We start from the raw sequence: 17,694 nt of genomic DNA, 5'->3' as shown, positions 1-17,694 counted from the left end.
ACCAAGTGCAGAAATAACAGCAACAAATAAATAATAATGATGAATAATTAATAAATAATCAAGAAATAAGTAAGAAATAAATAAGTAGTCACATAAAGTAGTCAACAACATAAATAGGTAGGGAAGTGCACAAATAACAGCAACAAACAAACAGACAGATAAATAATAAATAAGTAAGAAATTAATGAGAAATAAATAAGTAAGAAATAAATAAGTAGTCATGTAAAGTAGTCAACAAACGTAATTAGTTAGGGAAGTGCACAAAAAACAGCAACAAACAAACAGGCAGCTAAATAATAAATAAGAAAGAAATAAGTAAGAAATATTTAAGTACTATTCACATAAGGTAGTTAACAACATAAATAGTTAGCAAAGTGCACAAATAACAGCAACAATCAAACAGATAAATAATCAACAAATAGTGAATTATTTAAAAATAATAATAAGACGTCACATTAGTCAACAACATAAATAAGTAGGGAAGTGCACAAATAACAACAACAAACAAACAGATAAATAATCAATATATAAGTAATGAATAAATAAGTAGTCACATAAAGTAGTCAACAAAAAACAGCAACAAACACAGACAGATAAATAATAAATAGGTAATCAAGAAATAAGTAAGAAATAAATAAGTTGTCACATAAAGTAGTCAACAACATAAATAAGTAGGGAAGTGCACAAATGACAGCAACAAACAAACAGACAGATAAATAATCAATAAATAATGAATAATAAATAAATAATAAATAAGACGTCATATTAGTCAACCACATAAATAAGTAGGGAAGTGCACAAATATCAACAACAAATGAACAAACGGTCAGATAAATAATCAATCAATAATAATAATGAATAAATAAATAGTCAACATAATAAATAAGTAGTAGTCAACATGGCAGCCAACATTGTTGCATGTCCGGAAATATAAAAACAATTCAATTCACAGCTAAAAATTTAATTTTTAAGCTAAATTTAACAGTTTAAGATGAACATTTAACAAATTAGGACCAAAAATGAACAGCCAATCGCTGCCAACCCACCTAGTCAAACTAGATTGGACGACTATCGCCGTCAACGGCAGCCATTTTGAACTGGAAAGGAAGACAACGATTGGACAAACATTCTGAGCGAATTTCCAATGAAATAACAAAACAACATCCCTAAAAACACGCCATCACTTTTTTTTGCATTTCAATCCGTTTGATTGGCCGGTTCCTCCGCCAATCGACGAATTGATCGAGATCAGTCCATCGTTAAACTACTTTCCAAAGTGAAATTGTACTATTCCGTCTTCCAATTTAGCGTTAGCGACCGCTCCGAGGGCTCCGCGTAGCTATAAATAAACCATTAGCTAGCATTGCTAACTAGCCCCCGTGGGACCAAAACAGCGAAGCGATCAGGTGCGTCGCCAGGAGTTGTCGAACGCTGACTGAACTTGAAAAGTGAGGCATGGAAAAAGATTTTCCCAGAAAGTGTCTTTGATAATCAAAGTACCCCGTCTTTGATCCCACGCGCCAAACGCTAACTTAGCCAGCCAGGTCCGTGACTCAAATTTAAGGTTTGAAGTTTGAGGTGGCTTCGGAAAAAGCCCATTCTGCCACACGCCGATGATTTAGAGTGCATACGAGAATGACACACGCAAGATGGTGGACAAGAAGGATTGAAAAGAACAACTGTCAGATAACGGCATGTCAAGAAAACAATGGAGACGTTGACCCGATCCGACAGGTTAATTGCGGGTTAAGCGCTAAGAATTGAATTGGTGGCTTACCGTGTAGTTGGCGCAGAGCGGGTTGAAGGCGTTGGTGCCGCACACAAACAAACCGCCGGGGCGACGGAGGAGAACCTTGATGAAATTACGGCATTCATCCTGTCAAGAAATCAGAAATTATTTTAAAAATTAATTTAAAAAAATTGTAAGTTGAGGCAAATCCAGTCCATTTTGTCTACATTTTAAAGTCGCACTACTTTTACCAATTTTTATCCTCATTAGGGTTGCAGGGGGTGCTGGAGCCTCATCTCATTTTATTTCATTTTCTGAACCGCTTTCTCCTCATTAGGGTCGCGGGGGTGCTGGAGCCTAATCTCATCTCATTTTCTCAACCACTTCATCCTCATTAGTGTCGCGGGGGGTGCTTGAGCCTAATGAGGATAAAGCGGTTCAGAAAATGAGATAAGATGAGGCTCCAGCATTAGGGTCCCGGGGGGTGCTGGAGCCTCATCTCATTTTCTGAACCGCTTTATCCTCATTATGGTTGCGGGGGTGCTGGAGCCTCATCTCATTTTCTGAACCGCTTTATCCTCAGAAAATGAGATGAGGCTCCAGCACCCCCGACCCTAATGAGGATAAAGCGGTTCAGAAAATGAGATGAGGCTCCAGCATTAGGGTCCCGGGGGGTGTTGGAGCCTCATCTCATTTTCTGAACCACTTTATCCTCATTAGGGTCACGGGGGGGTGCTGGAGCCTCATCTCATTTTCGGAACTGCTTAATCCTCATTTAGGGTCGCGGGGGGTGCTGGAGCCTCATCTCATTTTCTGAACCGCTTTATCCTCATTATGGTCGCGGGGGTGTTGGAGCCTCATCTCATTTTCTGAACCACTTTATCCTCATTAGGGTCGCGGGGGGGTGCTGGAGCCTCATCTTATCTTATTTTCTGAACCGCTTTATCCTCAGGGTCGCAAGGGGTGCTGGAGCCTCATCTAATCTCATTTTCGGAACCGCTTAATCCTCATTAGGGTCACGGGGGGTGCTAGAGCCTCATCTCATTTTCTCAACCACTTCATCCTCATTAGTGTCGCGGGGGGTGCTGGAGCCTATCCCAGGTAACTACGGCCACCAGGCAGGGGGACACCCTGAATCGTGGCCAGCCAATCGCAGGGCACAAAGAGAAAAAAGGACAACCAATCATAGCTTGAGTCTATTTAGCAACCGGCTAGCTTAGCATGCATGTTTTGGGAATGTGGGTGGAAACTGGAGTACCCGGAGAAAACCCACGCCAGCCTGAAGAGAACATGTAAACTCCACGCAGTGAGGACCCACCCGGGATCAAACCCTCGAACATAGCACCGTGAGGCCGACGTGCTAACCACTTATCCACTGTACCAAAATTCCAAGATTCATCCAAAAATGTAATATTTATCGGATGGAATCATGTCATATCACATAGTCATGTAAGAGTCAAGACACGCCCCCTTCTGAGAAGGAAGCCGGTGCCTTATTAGCACGTCATTCCTGAAAATGACCACCGGTGGGCGGCTTCGAGAATGGCGTCAAACGACTCCCGCGGTTCTTTGGCGCCCTCTCCACCGCTCGCCTTTGAATTTCCTCGCGATGAAGATAGGCCAAATGCATCTGCCGCCGCATGAATTCATTTCATTAACGAGCATTCATCGATTCCAGGAAGCAATTTGCAGGCGGCGCGCCCGTGTTTTATTCAAAGACGAATCAAGTCGGCGGGATTAGCCTTCGACGCCTCGCAAACGAGCCAATGAGAAAAGGGCGTCGAGATCCAAATGTTTAATGTCCTTCTGCCACCTTCTCCCCCCCCCCCCCCCCCCCCCCCGCACGCCGCTCCCTGCTCCTTCCGTGGGAGGCGGCCAGACAAAACGCCACCTGTGCCGCGTTGGCAAGCCTTCGCCAAAAGCTAGACGGGCGCAAAGCCTCCCCCCTTTACGCGTTTCTAGCGGACCCCCGGCACGGCGGCGAGGCCTCGGAAAAATTGATCCCCTACTTGGCGGGCCAGCGTAAATATTAGATTCGATTAGATTACTTTATTCATCCTGTATTTAGGAAAATGTCATTGTGACAGTAGCAAGATGGTGAGAATACAGACACAGCAAAATACATTTTAGACAAATAAATAGGTAATAAATAAATTCATAAATAAATAATAAAAAAATTAAGCGTTTTATCGGTTTATCTTTTCTCTATTTTGATATAAATGACCGTATCGACCGTATTTTCTTGCGTTGTAGCATTTCGTGCGCATATAAGCCGAACGAACCCTCGATTCAGTCATCATTTTTTAAAATTACAAATATGGCTTATAATAAATAGGTTAATTAATAAAAATGGTATGGTATGGTCGGATTATCAGATACGGGACGATTATTTTTTTGTCTTTTTGTTGTTGTTATTTACACACTTGGTGGTCAATCTGATTAAAATGACACTAAAAATTTAATAAATCGCAAAATGATGACATTGAAGTCGTTATGTTGTTTTTACGTTCTTTGGGAACAAAAACATCAAAATAAAAGTCCTTATTATCTTTGAAGTCGCAAATATTTGTCTCTCATCTCTCATTTTCTGAACTGCTTTATCCTCATTAGGGTCACGGGGGGGTGCCGGAGCCAATCCCAGCTGACTCCTGGGGGATACAAACATACAAACTCCACACAGGTGGGCGTGACCTGGATTTGAACCCAGAACCCCAGACCCCATATTTCTCTAAACTCTTTAAATTAATGAACCACAATTACAGTATTTTCTGGACTATAAGTCGCACATTTTTCGTTTTTTTAGACTATAGTTGTTATAGTTAAAGTTATAGTTGTTACTTTAAAATATATTTGTTCTTGGTTTCTGATAAATTACAAAAATATCCACTCCATAAAATGTGACTTTTCTCCGCTTCATTCTGCATTTTTTGGCGACTTATCATCCAAAAAATACGCTAAATGCAGTTACAAAAATATCAAAGCGGCTATACCGAGCGAACTAAACATTTTTGCATCTGTTCTTCATCTTTTGTCCCGACGTAAAACAACAAACAAACTTCTCATTGGAGTTCCCGCCGAACCAAAACGACGCCGACCCTCCGGTTACGATCGACATTCCTCGTCGGGATCGCAAAACAAAACCGTTGTTAAGTCTTCAGCCTGATTCGCACGCTCGTAAAATATGACTTATGGAGCGCCACGAGCCGCGACGTTAACGCGGGTATAAAAGCTACGGCAGGCAGCCGCCCCCGACCGGGGGGAGGGGGCGGCGTCTTTAGCGTGGCGGCTACGCTAAATCTCCAATCTTTCCATGACGTCAGCACCCGCATTTTGGCAACTGGGGAGACGAGTCGAGGGCGGCTAATGATTCACGCTCTCGCCTACACAACGGTAACAGTCGCAGGTAGAAATATTCTTCAAGCTGTACTAGTTTTTATTTTTCTACTTTATGCATTTGAAAACGGGCTTAAATTCGATTTTTTTGAAGGAATTTCAATTCATTTTTTGTGAGAAATGTCAATTTAAAAGGATATTTACCCATTTAGATTTTTTCCGATCATGATAAATGGCTTGTTAATATTTAAGGTATTTAATTTTATTGATGCGGCTCGGTGATTAAGTGGTTTGCGCGTTGGGGTCGCAGTTTTAGGGTCGAGGGTTCGAACCCAGGTTGGTCCTCACTATGTGGATTTTGCATGTTTTTTTTTTTCATACTGGTTTCCACCCACATTACAAAAACATGCATGCTATGCTAATTTTATGCTATGCTAAATTGTTCCGAGGTATGATTGGTTGTTTGTCTCCTTATGCCCTGCGATTGGCTGGCCCTTGATTCAGGCTGTTGTCCACCGCCTGGTGCTCGTTGTTAAACTGGGATAGGCTCCAGCACCCCCCGCGACCTTTGCGAGGATAAACAATTCAGAAAATGAATTCATGAATATTACCAATCAAGTCATAATAATGTTTTTTAACTGTTTTCTAACAAAAACATTCACAATTAACACAAAAACTACTAAATTCTGAATTTCTTTACAAAAAATAAAATAAATTAGCATATTCCACTTGCTCTGAACTGGGCTTTTTAAAAATTTGACTTTTTTTTCACAAATCCGAATATTTTTATTGCTGGAAAAGTTCAAACGTGGGACAAATGTGAGCTTACACTAAACAGGTATTAGCTAACTCATTTCTGAAGATTCCGAAGACTTAAGTCACATAAATAACATTTGATTGGCCGCTTCCTCACCAAAATTTGCCGCGTAAAGACCAACTCCAAATTCCCTAGCGTCAGGTAGACCGGTCCCCGCCCCCCCAGTCGGCAGATTTAGTCCAGATGGCGACTAAACGCCCGGCATGTGGTCGGCCTTCTGTTCTCCACGCGAGGTTAGCGAAAGCAAATTTTCGCGCTGCGACTCATTTACGTTTGGAGGCCTTCAATTTGCCACCTCGTTCTGCGCCAGCTGTCGAAGGGCGACGACGCCGGCGGGTCGAGTGCGTCTGGAGTGCGTCACCATTTTTTTTCCCAGCCGGACGCTAACATGGGTGCGCTAGTTTCCCACTTCCCTCTGCCGTGTGGTTTTTGTTAGCGGCCTTCGGTGTGTTCGCTAGCAATTAGCATATAGCGGAGATGAAGGCTAGCGAGGCGGAGGCATGCGGATTAGTTTTTACACGCGGCGGAGGGTGCGCGGGGGGATTATAATTCACTCGGAGCGCTATGCGGCGCTGCTAATTTGGTGCTGCTGTTAATTAATCCCCCGCCCACATGTGCGCTAACGTACAGCCTTTCATCATGTTATGGAGCATGCTCAATGCAAAATGGGGTGCCGCGGGAGGGTTTTTAGGGGAAGGGACGCGGGGGCGGGCGGGAGCTTTAGCGTAAGAGTTAAGAATTGGGGTCGTCAAATGTTGGGGTACAATTATGTATTTTTTTAGCCGTTTATAAATAGCTAGCCATTGATTTGGCTTAGAATAATAGCAATTAGGATTACAGGGAAGCGTACTAAATTCTTGGATTTGAAAGGATTTACTAAATTTAGTAGGTTTACTAATTACAGAAAAATTAGGAGGTGCTTCTTATATATATATATATATATATATATATATATATATATATATATATATATATATATATATATATATATATATATATATATATATATATATATATATATATATATATATATATATATATATATATATATACATATATATTTATCCCACGCATAAAATGTGCAACATAAAGTTTTAAATAAAGAAAAAAATATATATATATAAATAAATATATATGTAGATTTATATATATATATTTACTATTGTTTCTTTTTTAGAATTTTTTTTGTACTTTATTTTTTTTATTATTATTTTTTACTTTATTTTTTATTTTTATTTTTTTATTTAATTATTTTATTTAAAACTTTATGTTGGACATTTTATGCGCGGCGACTTGAGTGGTTAGCACGTCGGCCTCACAGCTCTAGGGTCTTGGGTTCAAATCCAGGTTGGTCCACCTATGTGGAGTTTGCATGTTCTCCCTGGGCCTGCGTGGGTTTTCTACGGGTACTCCGGTTTCCTCCCACATCCCAAAGACATGCATTGTAGGCTGATTGGACACTCTTAAATCACGTTTAAATTAAAAAAAAATATTTTTAATGATGATAACTGCTGAGTAAAAGGTGCGTTTTAAATTAATTTTCTTGATAAGTATTAACAAAATACTTAATATAAATGCTGGTAAATTACAATAGGTTCACACAAAAAAATGACAACCAACTGAACCAACAAAGGCTAAGCTAGCAGCTAGCTAGAGAATCTGAATCAAAACTGTAGCTTTGCCCCAATATTTTTTTCTGCTAACATTCATAACTAGAAACATATACTCCAAAAATGAATAGCAGGCCTTGAAATTTTGAAATTTGACAACCAACCCTTGGTACAACAGACCCCAAACTCCCCTATATACAGTAACTACAACAAAATAAAGTTTGAATATTTCAATGAAAACCAAAAAAAAAAGTTATCTACACGTAAACAACGGCGAAAAAATTCCCAGCTCAACCTTTTGGTGAAATTGCCTACCATTTGTAGCATGAGATTTTTCCGCTATGTGCCTGTGAGAAACACTCGAACGGTGAATGAGTTGAACCTAAGTGACTCCACATGTGCTTAAAGAGCTGCGAAATCATGCTTTACATCCCTCACCTTTTCCCGTCACCCCCGTGCAAAACCCACCCCTCCTGGGGGAGTTCAATCAACGCCACATTGACCAAACGACCACCATAACGGCGGCGCCTTCGCATGGAATTCCAAATGACAGATTGGGATGTGGCCGCCTTCTTACTCTACAAACTTTTTCAATATAAAGGCCCCAAAATCACATTTGTATAATGACAATTAAACAAAAGAAATGAATCCACCCGCGGAAACGGGCATAAAAAATCATAAAAGTTAACATTTCATCAATGCAATCTTCAGTTTTGTTACTACTACTATTGTTGACGACTACTACTTATTATGTTGACTAATTTATTTATTAGTTATTATTATTTAGATTAGATTAGATAACTTTATTAATCCCGTATTTGGGAAATTTCATTGTCACAGTAGCAAGAGGGTGAGAATACAGACACAGGAAAATACATTTTAGACATAAATAAATTGGTAATAAATACGTTTTTTGTTTATTTATTATACATATATATATATTTTTTGTTGATTTATATATATTTTAAATTTTATATGTTTTTATTTATTTATTATATGTTTTTATTTATTTATTATAAATATATTTTTTTATTTATTATATATATTTTAAATTTATTATATATCTATTTATTTATTATATATCTATTTATTCATTTTATTTATTTTATTATATATATTTATATATACATTTTATTAATTTATTGATTATTTATCTGTCCATTTGTTTGTTATTGTGCACTTCTTGGTGAAGCTTTAAATCTCATTATAATTGAATAATTACAATAAAAACATTTAATTCAATTCAATATCAAGGTATATGCATGTGAAATCTATGCATCTAAATATAATCTACACCATTTGTGTCAAAACGCCAAAAAACGGGTGAGTCCGCGACTAAAAAGTCTGAAAATAACAAATTGTAAACGTTTTAAATTTTGTGTTTGACCTTTTAAAGCAACTTTGTTTGCTACAAGACCATAACAGCCAAGACAAACAAACTCAAGGACAATTTCTTCACAAGTACCATCACTATACTCAACTCGATTTTATTTATTTATTATTATTTATTGATTATTTGTCTGTTTTTGTTGTTATTTGTGCAGCTTTAAATCTCATTCTACTTTTATCATGACAATAAAAGCATTCAATTCAATTATTCGGCGTCAAATGTTCTTCCATCTTTTTGGATGAAAAATCAGATTCCACAAAAAAGGAATCCGCAACTAATACATCATCAACAATCGCCCGGCCAACGGCGAAAGCATCAAAAAGCAGGATATTGAATTTTCCTCCTAATTAAGGGGAATAGTGTGTCCTTTGTGATCAGCCAGCCGGAAACATTTAATTACAAAACCAATTATAAGGTGGCAAATGTATCACGTCTGACACACGCATTCATGCGTCCCCCCCCCCCAGAGCAAGGGTGCGTGGGGGAGGGGGATTTTCAGTGAAGTGCCGTGTTGTTTTGAGATTCTTTGCTTAATTGCGCACCTCGTTAATGTATGTGTGGGTGCCGAACAAAAGAGACGACAGGTAAAAAAAAAAAAACACTCAAGTGTCATGAATATGGATGACGGAGGGATGGCGTGTGTGTGTATAAAATGTGTTGATCCCACCCACACATTTTGCGGGCGTTCAGCCGTGAAAAACAACTTGGTTGGGATCTAATGAGCCTGATCTCACTTGAGATTAATTTCATTAAGAGATAGAGGGAAAGTCATGAAAAACTGGTTTGTGATGGAATGAGATTAATATCAGTAAAAGATAGTGGGAAAAGTCGGAAAAACAACTTGGTTTTGTTTTTCACAACTTTTTCTCTATCGTTAAATAAAATTAATTCCAGGTGAGATTAATCTCATTCGATCACAACTAAATGGTTTTCCATGGCTTTTCTCTATTTTTGAATGAGATTAATCGCAGGTGAGATTAATCTCATTCAAAAAAAAGAGAAAAGACAAGGAAAACCATTTAGTTGTGATCGAATGAGATTAATCTCACCTGGAATTATTATTTTTTTTATGATAGAGAAAAAGTTGTGAAAAACAACTAATTAGATTAGTCTCACCTGGAATTAATTTTATTTAAAGATAGAAGAAAAAGTCATAAATAAAGAAACTTGATTGGGATTATTCTCACTTGAAATTAATCTCAATAAAAAAATAGAGAGAAGCCATGGAAAATAATTTGGTTGTGATCTAATGAGATTAATCTCAATAAAAGATAGTGGAAAAAATCATAAAAAACTTGGTTTTGATTCGATGATATTAATCTCAAATGCGATTAATCTCAATTAAAGATAGAGAAAAGGTTGCAAAATAACAATTTAATCTCGATCTAATGGGATTAATCTCACTTGAACTTAATCTCAATAAAAGATGGACAAAAAGCCATTGAAAACAAGTTGGTTGTGATCTATTGATTTTAATCTCACTTGAAATTAATCTCAATAAAAAATAGAGAAAAAGCCATGGAAAACAATTTGGTTATGATCTAATGAGATTAATCTCACTTGATATTAATATCAATAAAAGATAGAGAAAAAGTCATAAAAAACAAATTGATCGGGATCTAATGAGATTAATCTCACTTGAAATTAATCTAAATAAAACAAAAAAACATGGAAAACAAGTTGGTTGTGATCTATTGATTTTAATCTCACTTGAAATTAATCTCAATAAAAAATAGAGACAAAGCCATGGAAAACAATTTGGTTATGATCTAATGAGATTAATCTCACTTGATATTAATATCAATAAAAGATAGAGAAAAAGTCATAAAAAACAAATTGATCGGGATCTAATGAGATTAATCTCACTTGAAATTACGCAGTTTCTGCGTGTGATGACAAGTAGGCTTTTTTTGTGTTGTGGTAATGACGACATGGCCTATGTCCGATTATTATTATTAATCTCACTTGAAATTAATCTAAATAAAACTAAAAAAAAACCATGGAAAACAAGTTGGTTGTGATCTATTAATCTTAATCTCAATTGAAATTAATCTTAATAAGAGAGAGGAAAGTCATGAAAAACAATTTGGTTGTGATCTATTGAGATTAATCTCACCTGAAATTAATCTCAATAAAGGATAGAGAAGAAAATCATGAAACAACTTGACTGTGATCTAATTAGATTAATCTCACCTGAGATTAATCTCATTCAAAGTCTCATTCTGCCTTTTTAAATTACCCATTTGATGCTGTCCATGGTAGATTATATATATTTTTTAAACAATTTGAATAGCAAAAAAATAATAATACTGACCTCATGCTTGCCCTTCATCCGACAGATCCGGATGTCGTTCTTATTGGACTCCCACGTTCTTTTCTACGCGCACAAAAAAGGTCAAACGTCGGCAAGCAAATTTCCCGAGAGGCGCAAAATGCTCACCTTGCTGTAGAACATCTCATCCACGACGCCAATGTCCAGTTCCACACGGAAAAGGTCATCCCTACCAAAAAAAACACACACAACGGTCAGCCAATGGCAAAGTTTTACGCCGGCGAATTATTCACTGCGACTTTTCCCGCTTTTGTTTTGGCGGATTGCCAATCCGGGTTTTGAGAATAAATTCAATTTTGTATCCGTGCTTGAACTCTGCCATGAATTTCAAGCATGGCAGACGTCCAATGCGTTTGAACTGCGAGAGGCCGGCAGCCAGCGATAATAATTTGAATAGCTGGATTTTTTCCAGGCGGTACGTTGGTAGAGTGGTTAACGCGGCGGCTGCACGGTTCTGGGGTCGAGGGTTCGATACCAAGTGGCTTCTCACTGGGTGGAGTTCGCATGTTCTAGCTGTTTTTTTTCCGGGTACTCCGGTTTATCCCAAAATGTCTCGTTGCGATTGGCTGGCAATCAGATTAGCGGTCCACGGCTCCAGCACCCCCGCGAACATACGAGAATGGAAAATAGATGTTTTTTTAAGATTTCGGAAAATATAAAAAAATCTTTGTAGCATTTTAATAGCAACTCTTATTTTTTTGCAATTTTTGTAACATTATTTTTTGTTTAAAAAAGAGAGGAAAATATTTTTTAGAATTTTTTAAAGCACTTTATTTTATGATATATTTTACATTTTTATCCGTGCATTTTATTTTAATTGCTTTAAATGGATTATGAGGACAAAATAGTAAATCTTCTCTAAAATAATGCTAATTCTTTTTTTAGCATTTTAATAGCAAATCTTTTTTTTGCAATTTAAGTGAGATTATTTGTATCATTTACTTTTTATTTTAGGAAATTTTACATTTTTATCCGTGCATTTATTTAAATTGCTTTAAATCGATTAAAAGAGGATAAAATAGTAAATATTCTCTTTAAATTTGAACAGGGAAAAAAAATTAAATAGGGCAAAACTTTATTTAAATTTCATCTTGCCGAGAAACGAAGTGGATTTCATTCCACAGCTTGCAGAAAATGACGCAGTGGGCCAATTTCCGGCCCTCAACCCTTGACTTTGCCACCAATATTTAAACTGTCAATGTACCGCTAACAATTTTATATCATGTTCACCTTAAAAAAGGGGCGAAAAACCCCCAAATATCTCAAATATGTCAGTCGTTGTCATCAAACATTGATAATCCACTGAGTAATTTCGAATTAACATGTTTAAATCCATTTGAGGCACTGCGGTCTCTTAGTTGTTTTTTATCCCGTCTTCTCAAAGGGGGTTTTAAATTTTTCTTGGGCCGTTTGGGGGCTTCAGATGAAGGATGGTCATCATTTTTCTGTCGACTGCGACGCCTTTGGAGACACTGTTGTGATTAAGCGCTGTATAAATAAAAGTGACCTGATTTGACTTGACACAGAGAAGCGAAGAAGTCAAATAAGTAAGTCGATTTTGCTCATTTTTTAGGAGACTCATTTCAACTTTTATGGTGGCAATAAAATCCCGGAAAGTGACTTTTTCTGATTAGGTTTTTTTTTTAAACGGAATTTCAGAGCACTCTTGGACTCGGTAGTTTTTTTTTTTTTTTACTTGAGAGCGTTAAGTGCAAAAATGGACGGCCCCACTTTGTCAAAATTGAACTAAATCTCATTTGAATCAAATGTAATCTATATTTGCACGTAACGCAAAATGGAAATAGTTCTCTTTTGGTTTTTTAATGCTTTCACATGACCAGACATGCTAGTGAACAACTTAAAGACTCAAAATTTTCCTACACATTTACATACATATATATATATAGATATAGATATATATATATAGATAGATAGATATAAATATAGATAGATATGAATATATATAGATAGATAGATATGAATATATATATAGACATAGATATATATAGATATGAATATATATATATATATATATATATATATATAGACATAGATATATATAGATAGATAAATATAGATATAAATAAATATAGATAGATATGAATATATATATAAATAGAGAGAGAGACATAGATAAATATATATATATACAGATAGATATAGATAGATAGATATAGACAGATAGATATAGATAGACAGATATATATAGACAGATATAGATAGATATAGACATATATATATAGATAGATATATAGACAGATAGATATATATATATAGACAGATAGAGAGATATATATATATATATATATATATAGACAGATAGATATAGATAGACAGATGTATATAGATAGATAGAGACAGATATATATATATATATATATATATATATATATATATATATATATATATATATATATATATTTATATGTATATATTATATATATAATACATATAAATGGATATAGATAGATATACACACATATATATACATATATATAGATCTGGATAGATATACACATATATACATATATATAGATCTGGATAGATATAGATATATATATTTCTATATCTATCTATATATATACACACATACAAATACATATATATATAATATACATATAAATAGATAGATAAATATACACATAGATATACACACATATATACATATATAGATCTGGATAGATATAGATATATATTTCTATATCTATCTATATATATACACACATACAAATACATATATATATAATATACATATAAATAGATAGATAAATATACACATAGATATACACACATATATACATATACAGATCTGGATAGATATAGATATATATTTCTATATCTATCTATATATATATATATGTATATCTATATATATATATACACATACAAATACATATACACGTGCATATACATTTACACGCATATACATAAAAACACGTATATATAAATACACACAAAAATACCCAAAATACACATATATAGAGTCTGTTTTTTGTCTTTTTCTCTGCTCTCACTAACTGTGTCAGCTGCTTTAAAATTCCTTTGCTATTAACCAAGTGCGTTTTATTCACAAGGAGAAGCAAAAGAAAAAAAAACCTCCAATTGAATTAATGCTGCTTAAATCAGGTTGTTCCGCTGATAATTGGCCACCCGCCCACACGCCGAACGCCGAGCACATTCGCCTTCTTTGTCAAGCCGCCTCCCCTTCCCCCATCCCCCAACGGTGATACACCGTTGGCTAATCTTTAAATAATCACCCGTAACGTCACATAACACCAACCATAAAAACACCATTTTGACGCCGCACCGGCGTGAAAAGGACCCGCGCGAGTGGAATCGACGCGATATTGATCCCTCCCATCTTTGCTTCGTCTCGCCGTCCTACTTCCTAGAATGGCGGGGGTGCTGGAGCCTATCCCAGCCAACCAAGTAAACCTTGAATGGGTTACCAGCCAATAACAGGGCACAATTAGACGGACAACCATTAGCGCTCATAACCAATTGAGAGTGATCGGTTAGCTTAGCATCCATGTTGTGGGGACATGGGAAGAACTCTTACGTACCCTGACAAAACCCACACGGGCACAGAGAGAACCTGCAAAGCCGGAAGCCTCCAGGGATCGAACCCAAGATTGATAGTGTTGTCAAAGAGTACTCAAATAAAAGTTTATATCCATAACCATGGAAAATTACCCCCCAAAAATATTTTTGTAATGTACAGTCATACCTCTACTTACGAATTTCTCTAGGTACAAAAGTTTCAGGTTACGAAATTTCAGGCATGCTAGGCTAATTGTATGCTAACTTGCCCCAGGTGTGAGTGTGAATGGTCGTCTTGAGTTCTGCGATTGGCTAGCCACTGATTTAAGGTGTGCCCGTAGTTATTTGGGATAGGCTCCGGCACCCCCCGTGACCCTTGTGAGGTTTGCATGTTCTCCTCTAGATGTGCGTGGGTTTTTTCCAGGTATGCTAGGCTAATTGTATGCTAACTTGCCCCAGGTATGAGTGTGAATGGTCATCTTGAGTTCTGGGATTGGCTAGCCACTGATTTAAGGTGAGCCCGTAGTTGTTTGGGATATGCTCTGGCACCCCCTGTGCCCCTTGTGAGGTTTGCATGTTCTCCCCTGGGTGTGCGTGGGTTTTCTCCAGGTATGCTAGGCTAATTGTATGCTAACTTGCCCCAGGTATGAGTGTGAATGGTCGTCTTGAGTTCTGCGATTGGCTAGCCACTGATTTAAGGTGTGCCCGTAGTTATTTGGGATAGGCTCCGGCACCCCCCGTGACCCTTGTGAGGAAAATGAGTGGATTTATGAAGATTCTGAAGCTAAAATGGTTCATAATAAATGAAATTAAATGACTCTAACTTCCTGATCAACAGCAAACTTGGATTAAAACTTTGTTTTGCACTTATTTGGTTTGTTTTATTATTTTTTTGCAAAGCATTATGGGCCGTGGCCCGGTCACGTCTAATCTATCCAACTGTGTAAAGTACCTCTTTTCTGTCTAGGTGCCTTTTTTTTATTCAAATAACACCACAATAGAAATACCCAGAAATTAAATATTCAAAACTACCGTCGCGGGGCAAAAACGTTCCAACATTAAAAAGCCATTTAGCGAAACGGCTTTGAATTTTTGCCGAGATTTCGAGGCCACGAGTCAACTCTAAACGCGGTGGAGCTATTACTCGCCAAACACCGCAACAGTTCTTTGACCCGAGAGAACCATTTTCACCATTTGGTGAACTTTCCCATCCCCGCGCTCCAAATACCACGAGTTCAAGGTCAAGAGCGCTTGCGCCGCCCCGGTTTTCCCCGCTCTTCGTTTTTTTTTCCGTGGCGGCGACTCCCCCGAGCGAGTGGGTTTTTTGACGGACATTTTGGAAAGTTAACAAAAGACTTTGTGGCCTATTTTCCCAATCTGTCTACTTAATATTGCATTGGAATAGCCGTGATGTATTTACATTTAGAATTATGGACAGTTGAATGGACTTTACTTGGTTGGCTGCCATTAACGGCGATAGACGTCCAATCTGTTCGGACTGGGAGGGCTGCATCGCAGGATCAGATCATAACGCAACATTAACATTTTTCTGCAGAAATCTTTATTTTTCTCTTTAAATGATTTCATTACATTCATATACCGGGTTTTCTCGCATATAAGCCGCGTCTGCGTATAAGCCGCACCCTTAAAATGGCTGCCATTAACGGCGATAGACGTCCAAACTGTTCGGACTGGGAGGGCCGGATCACAGGATCAGCCAGTGACTAAAATTTTTCTGCCCAAAGCTTTATTTTTCTCTTTAAATGATTTCATTACATTCATATACCGTATTTTCTCGCATATAAGCCGCGTCTGCGTATAAGCCGCACCCTTAAAATCGCCTTAAAATCATTGAATTTGATGATTTCTCAATAAAGGAAACTGAAAAGCCATATCTTTAATTATAGAGACTTGTTAGCGATGGTCCAGGCTCGATCACGTGATTGGCCGCACCCTTAAAATTGCCTTAAAATGGTTGAATTTTACAATTTCTCGCGTATAAGCCGCCCCCTGATTCACAATTTTCACCTCTATATTCATGGTTTTAATCTGGAGTACAAATGTGTTACTTTGAAGGGAAAATATTAAGAAAAATCATCGCATGAGGTGTTTCTGAGATAATGTATGAATTGACTGATGGATTGCAGATTACGAAAGGATGTTGCCTGTACGAAGTGTGTCCGTAGGGGTCAAGTTTGTCATCCCTAGCTAAGATAGCGGCGCCCTGAGCGAGCAATGGCAGGCACAAGTGAGTTTTTTCACGTTTTATGCAGGATACAGTTTATTTTTTTCTTGAATTTCATTCATAGACGTCAAAATTAATTTTGTTTGACGTTTTATCTGTTTATCTTTTCTCTCTTTTGAAATAAATGACCGCATCGGCCGCACTGTCTTGCGTTTTGTGCATGTCAAGTCGAATTTATGCGCATATAAGACGTACCCTCGATTCAGTCATTCTATTTTTTAGAGACAAATACGGCGTATATGCTAGAAAATACAGTAAATTATAACATAACACAGGGGTGCCAGAGTCGGGTTGGTTCGCGGGCCGCGTTAACGTCAACTTGATTTCACGTGACAACCCGACTCTGGCACCATTTTAGATATAATATTTAGATTTTTTTTATATAAATGGATTAAAAGAACTGGATTAAAAGCCCTGAATATTCAGTTTTTTATAGATCTAAAAAGATGTTTATTTTAGCTTTTTTTTAATATATTTTTAGATTTTACAAAATGATTTTTGAACTAAAAACACAGAAAAAATGGATTAAAAATGACAATTTTTGATTTAAAAGGGGGAAAATCAGGAAATTGAATATACATCTATACTCTTCATTTTAATTTAAAAATAAAACAAAATAAAAGCATTTGAATCCGTATGTACAGTATGAATGAGCTATAAAGTCAGGCAGAATACCCGCGTTTCTTCGGGTCAGCCAT

At 37.0% G+C, this 17,694-nt stretch overlaps 1 protein-coding gene and 1 long non-coding RNA gene across 2 annotated transcripts in view; one reads left to right on the top strand and one right to left on the bottom strand.

Annotated features, from left to right (window-relative positions):
- The window catches only part of LOC144078550 (uncharacterized), a 54,673-nt gene extending 42,936 nt beyond the window's left edge, over window positions 1-11,737 (top strand). Inside the window, exon 9 of the long non-coding RNA XR_013301241.1 lies at window positions 11,219-11,737. This is a non-coding gene — a long non-coding RNA (uncharacterized LOC144078550). The remainder of the gene's footprint in view (window positions 1-11,218) is intronic.
- Window positions 1-17,694, bottom strand: part of sema6bb (sema domain, transmembrane domain (TM), and cytoplasmic domain, (semaphorin) 6Bb) — a 115,737-nt gene that overhangs the window by 30,908 nt on the left and 67,135 nt on the right. The window contains exons 6-8 of the mRNA XM_077606688.1: window positions 11,320-11,380; window positions 11,194-11,256; window positions 1,778-1,876 (exon numbers count right to left, since the gene is read on the bottom strand). Of these exons, the coding sequence (XP_077462814.1) occupies window positions 1,778-1,876; window positions 11,194-11,256; window positions 11,320-11,380 (223 nt within the window). The remainder of the gene's footprint in view (window positions 1-1,777; window positions 1,877-11,193; window positions 11,257-11,319; window positions 11,381-17,694) is intronic.

The sequence above is a fragment of the Stigmatopora argus genome, chromosome 8, assembly GCF_051989625.1.
Source record: "Stigmatopora argus isolate UIUO_Sarg chromosome 8, RoL_Sarg_1.0, whole genome shotgun sequence".
NCBI classification, from domain to species: Eukaryota; Metazoa; Chordata; class Actinopteri; order Syngnathiformes; family Syngnathidae; genus Stigmatopora; species Stigmatopora argus.
Note: the sequence above shows the minus strand (reverse complement) of the source record. Positions and strands in the feature narration are given on the sequence as shown.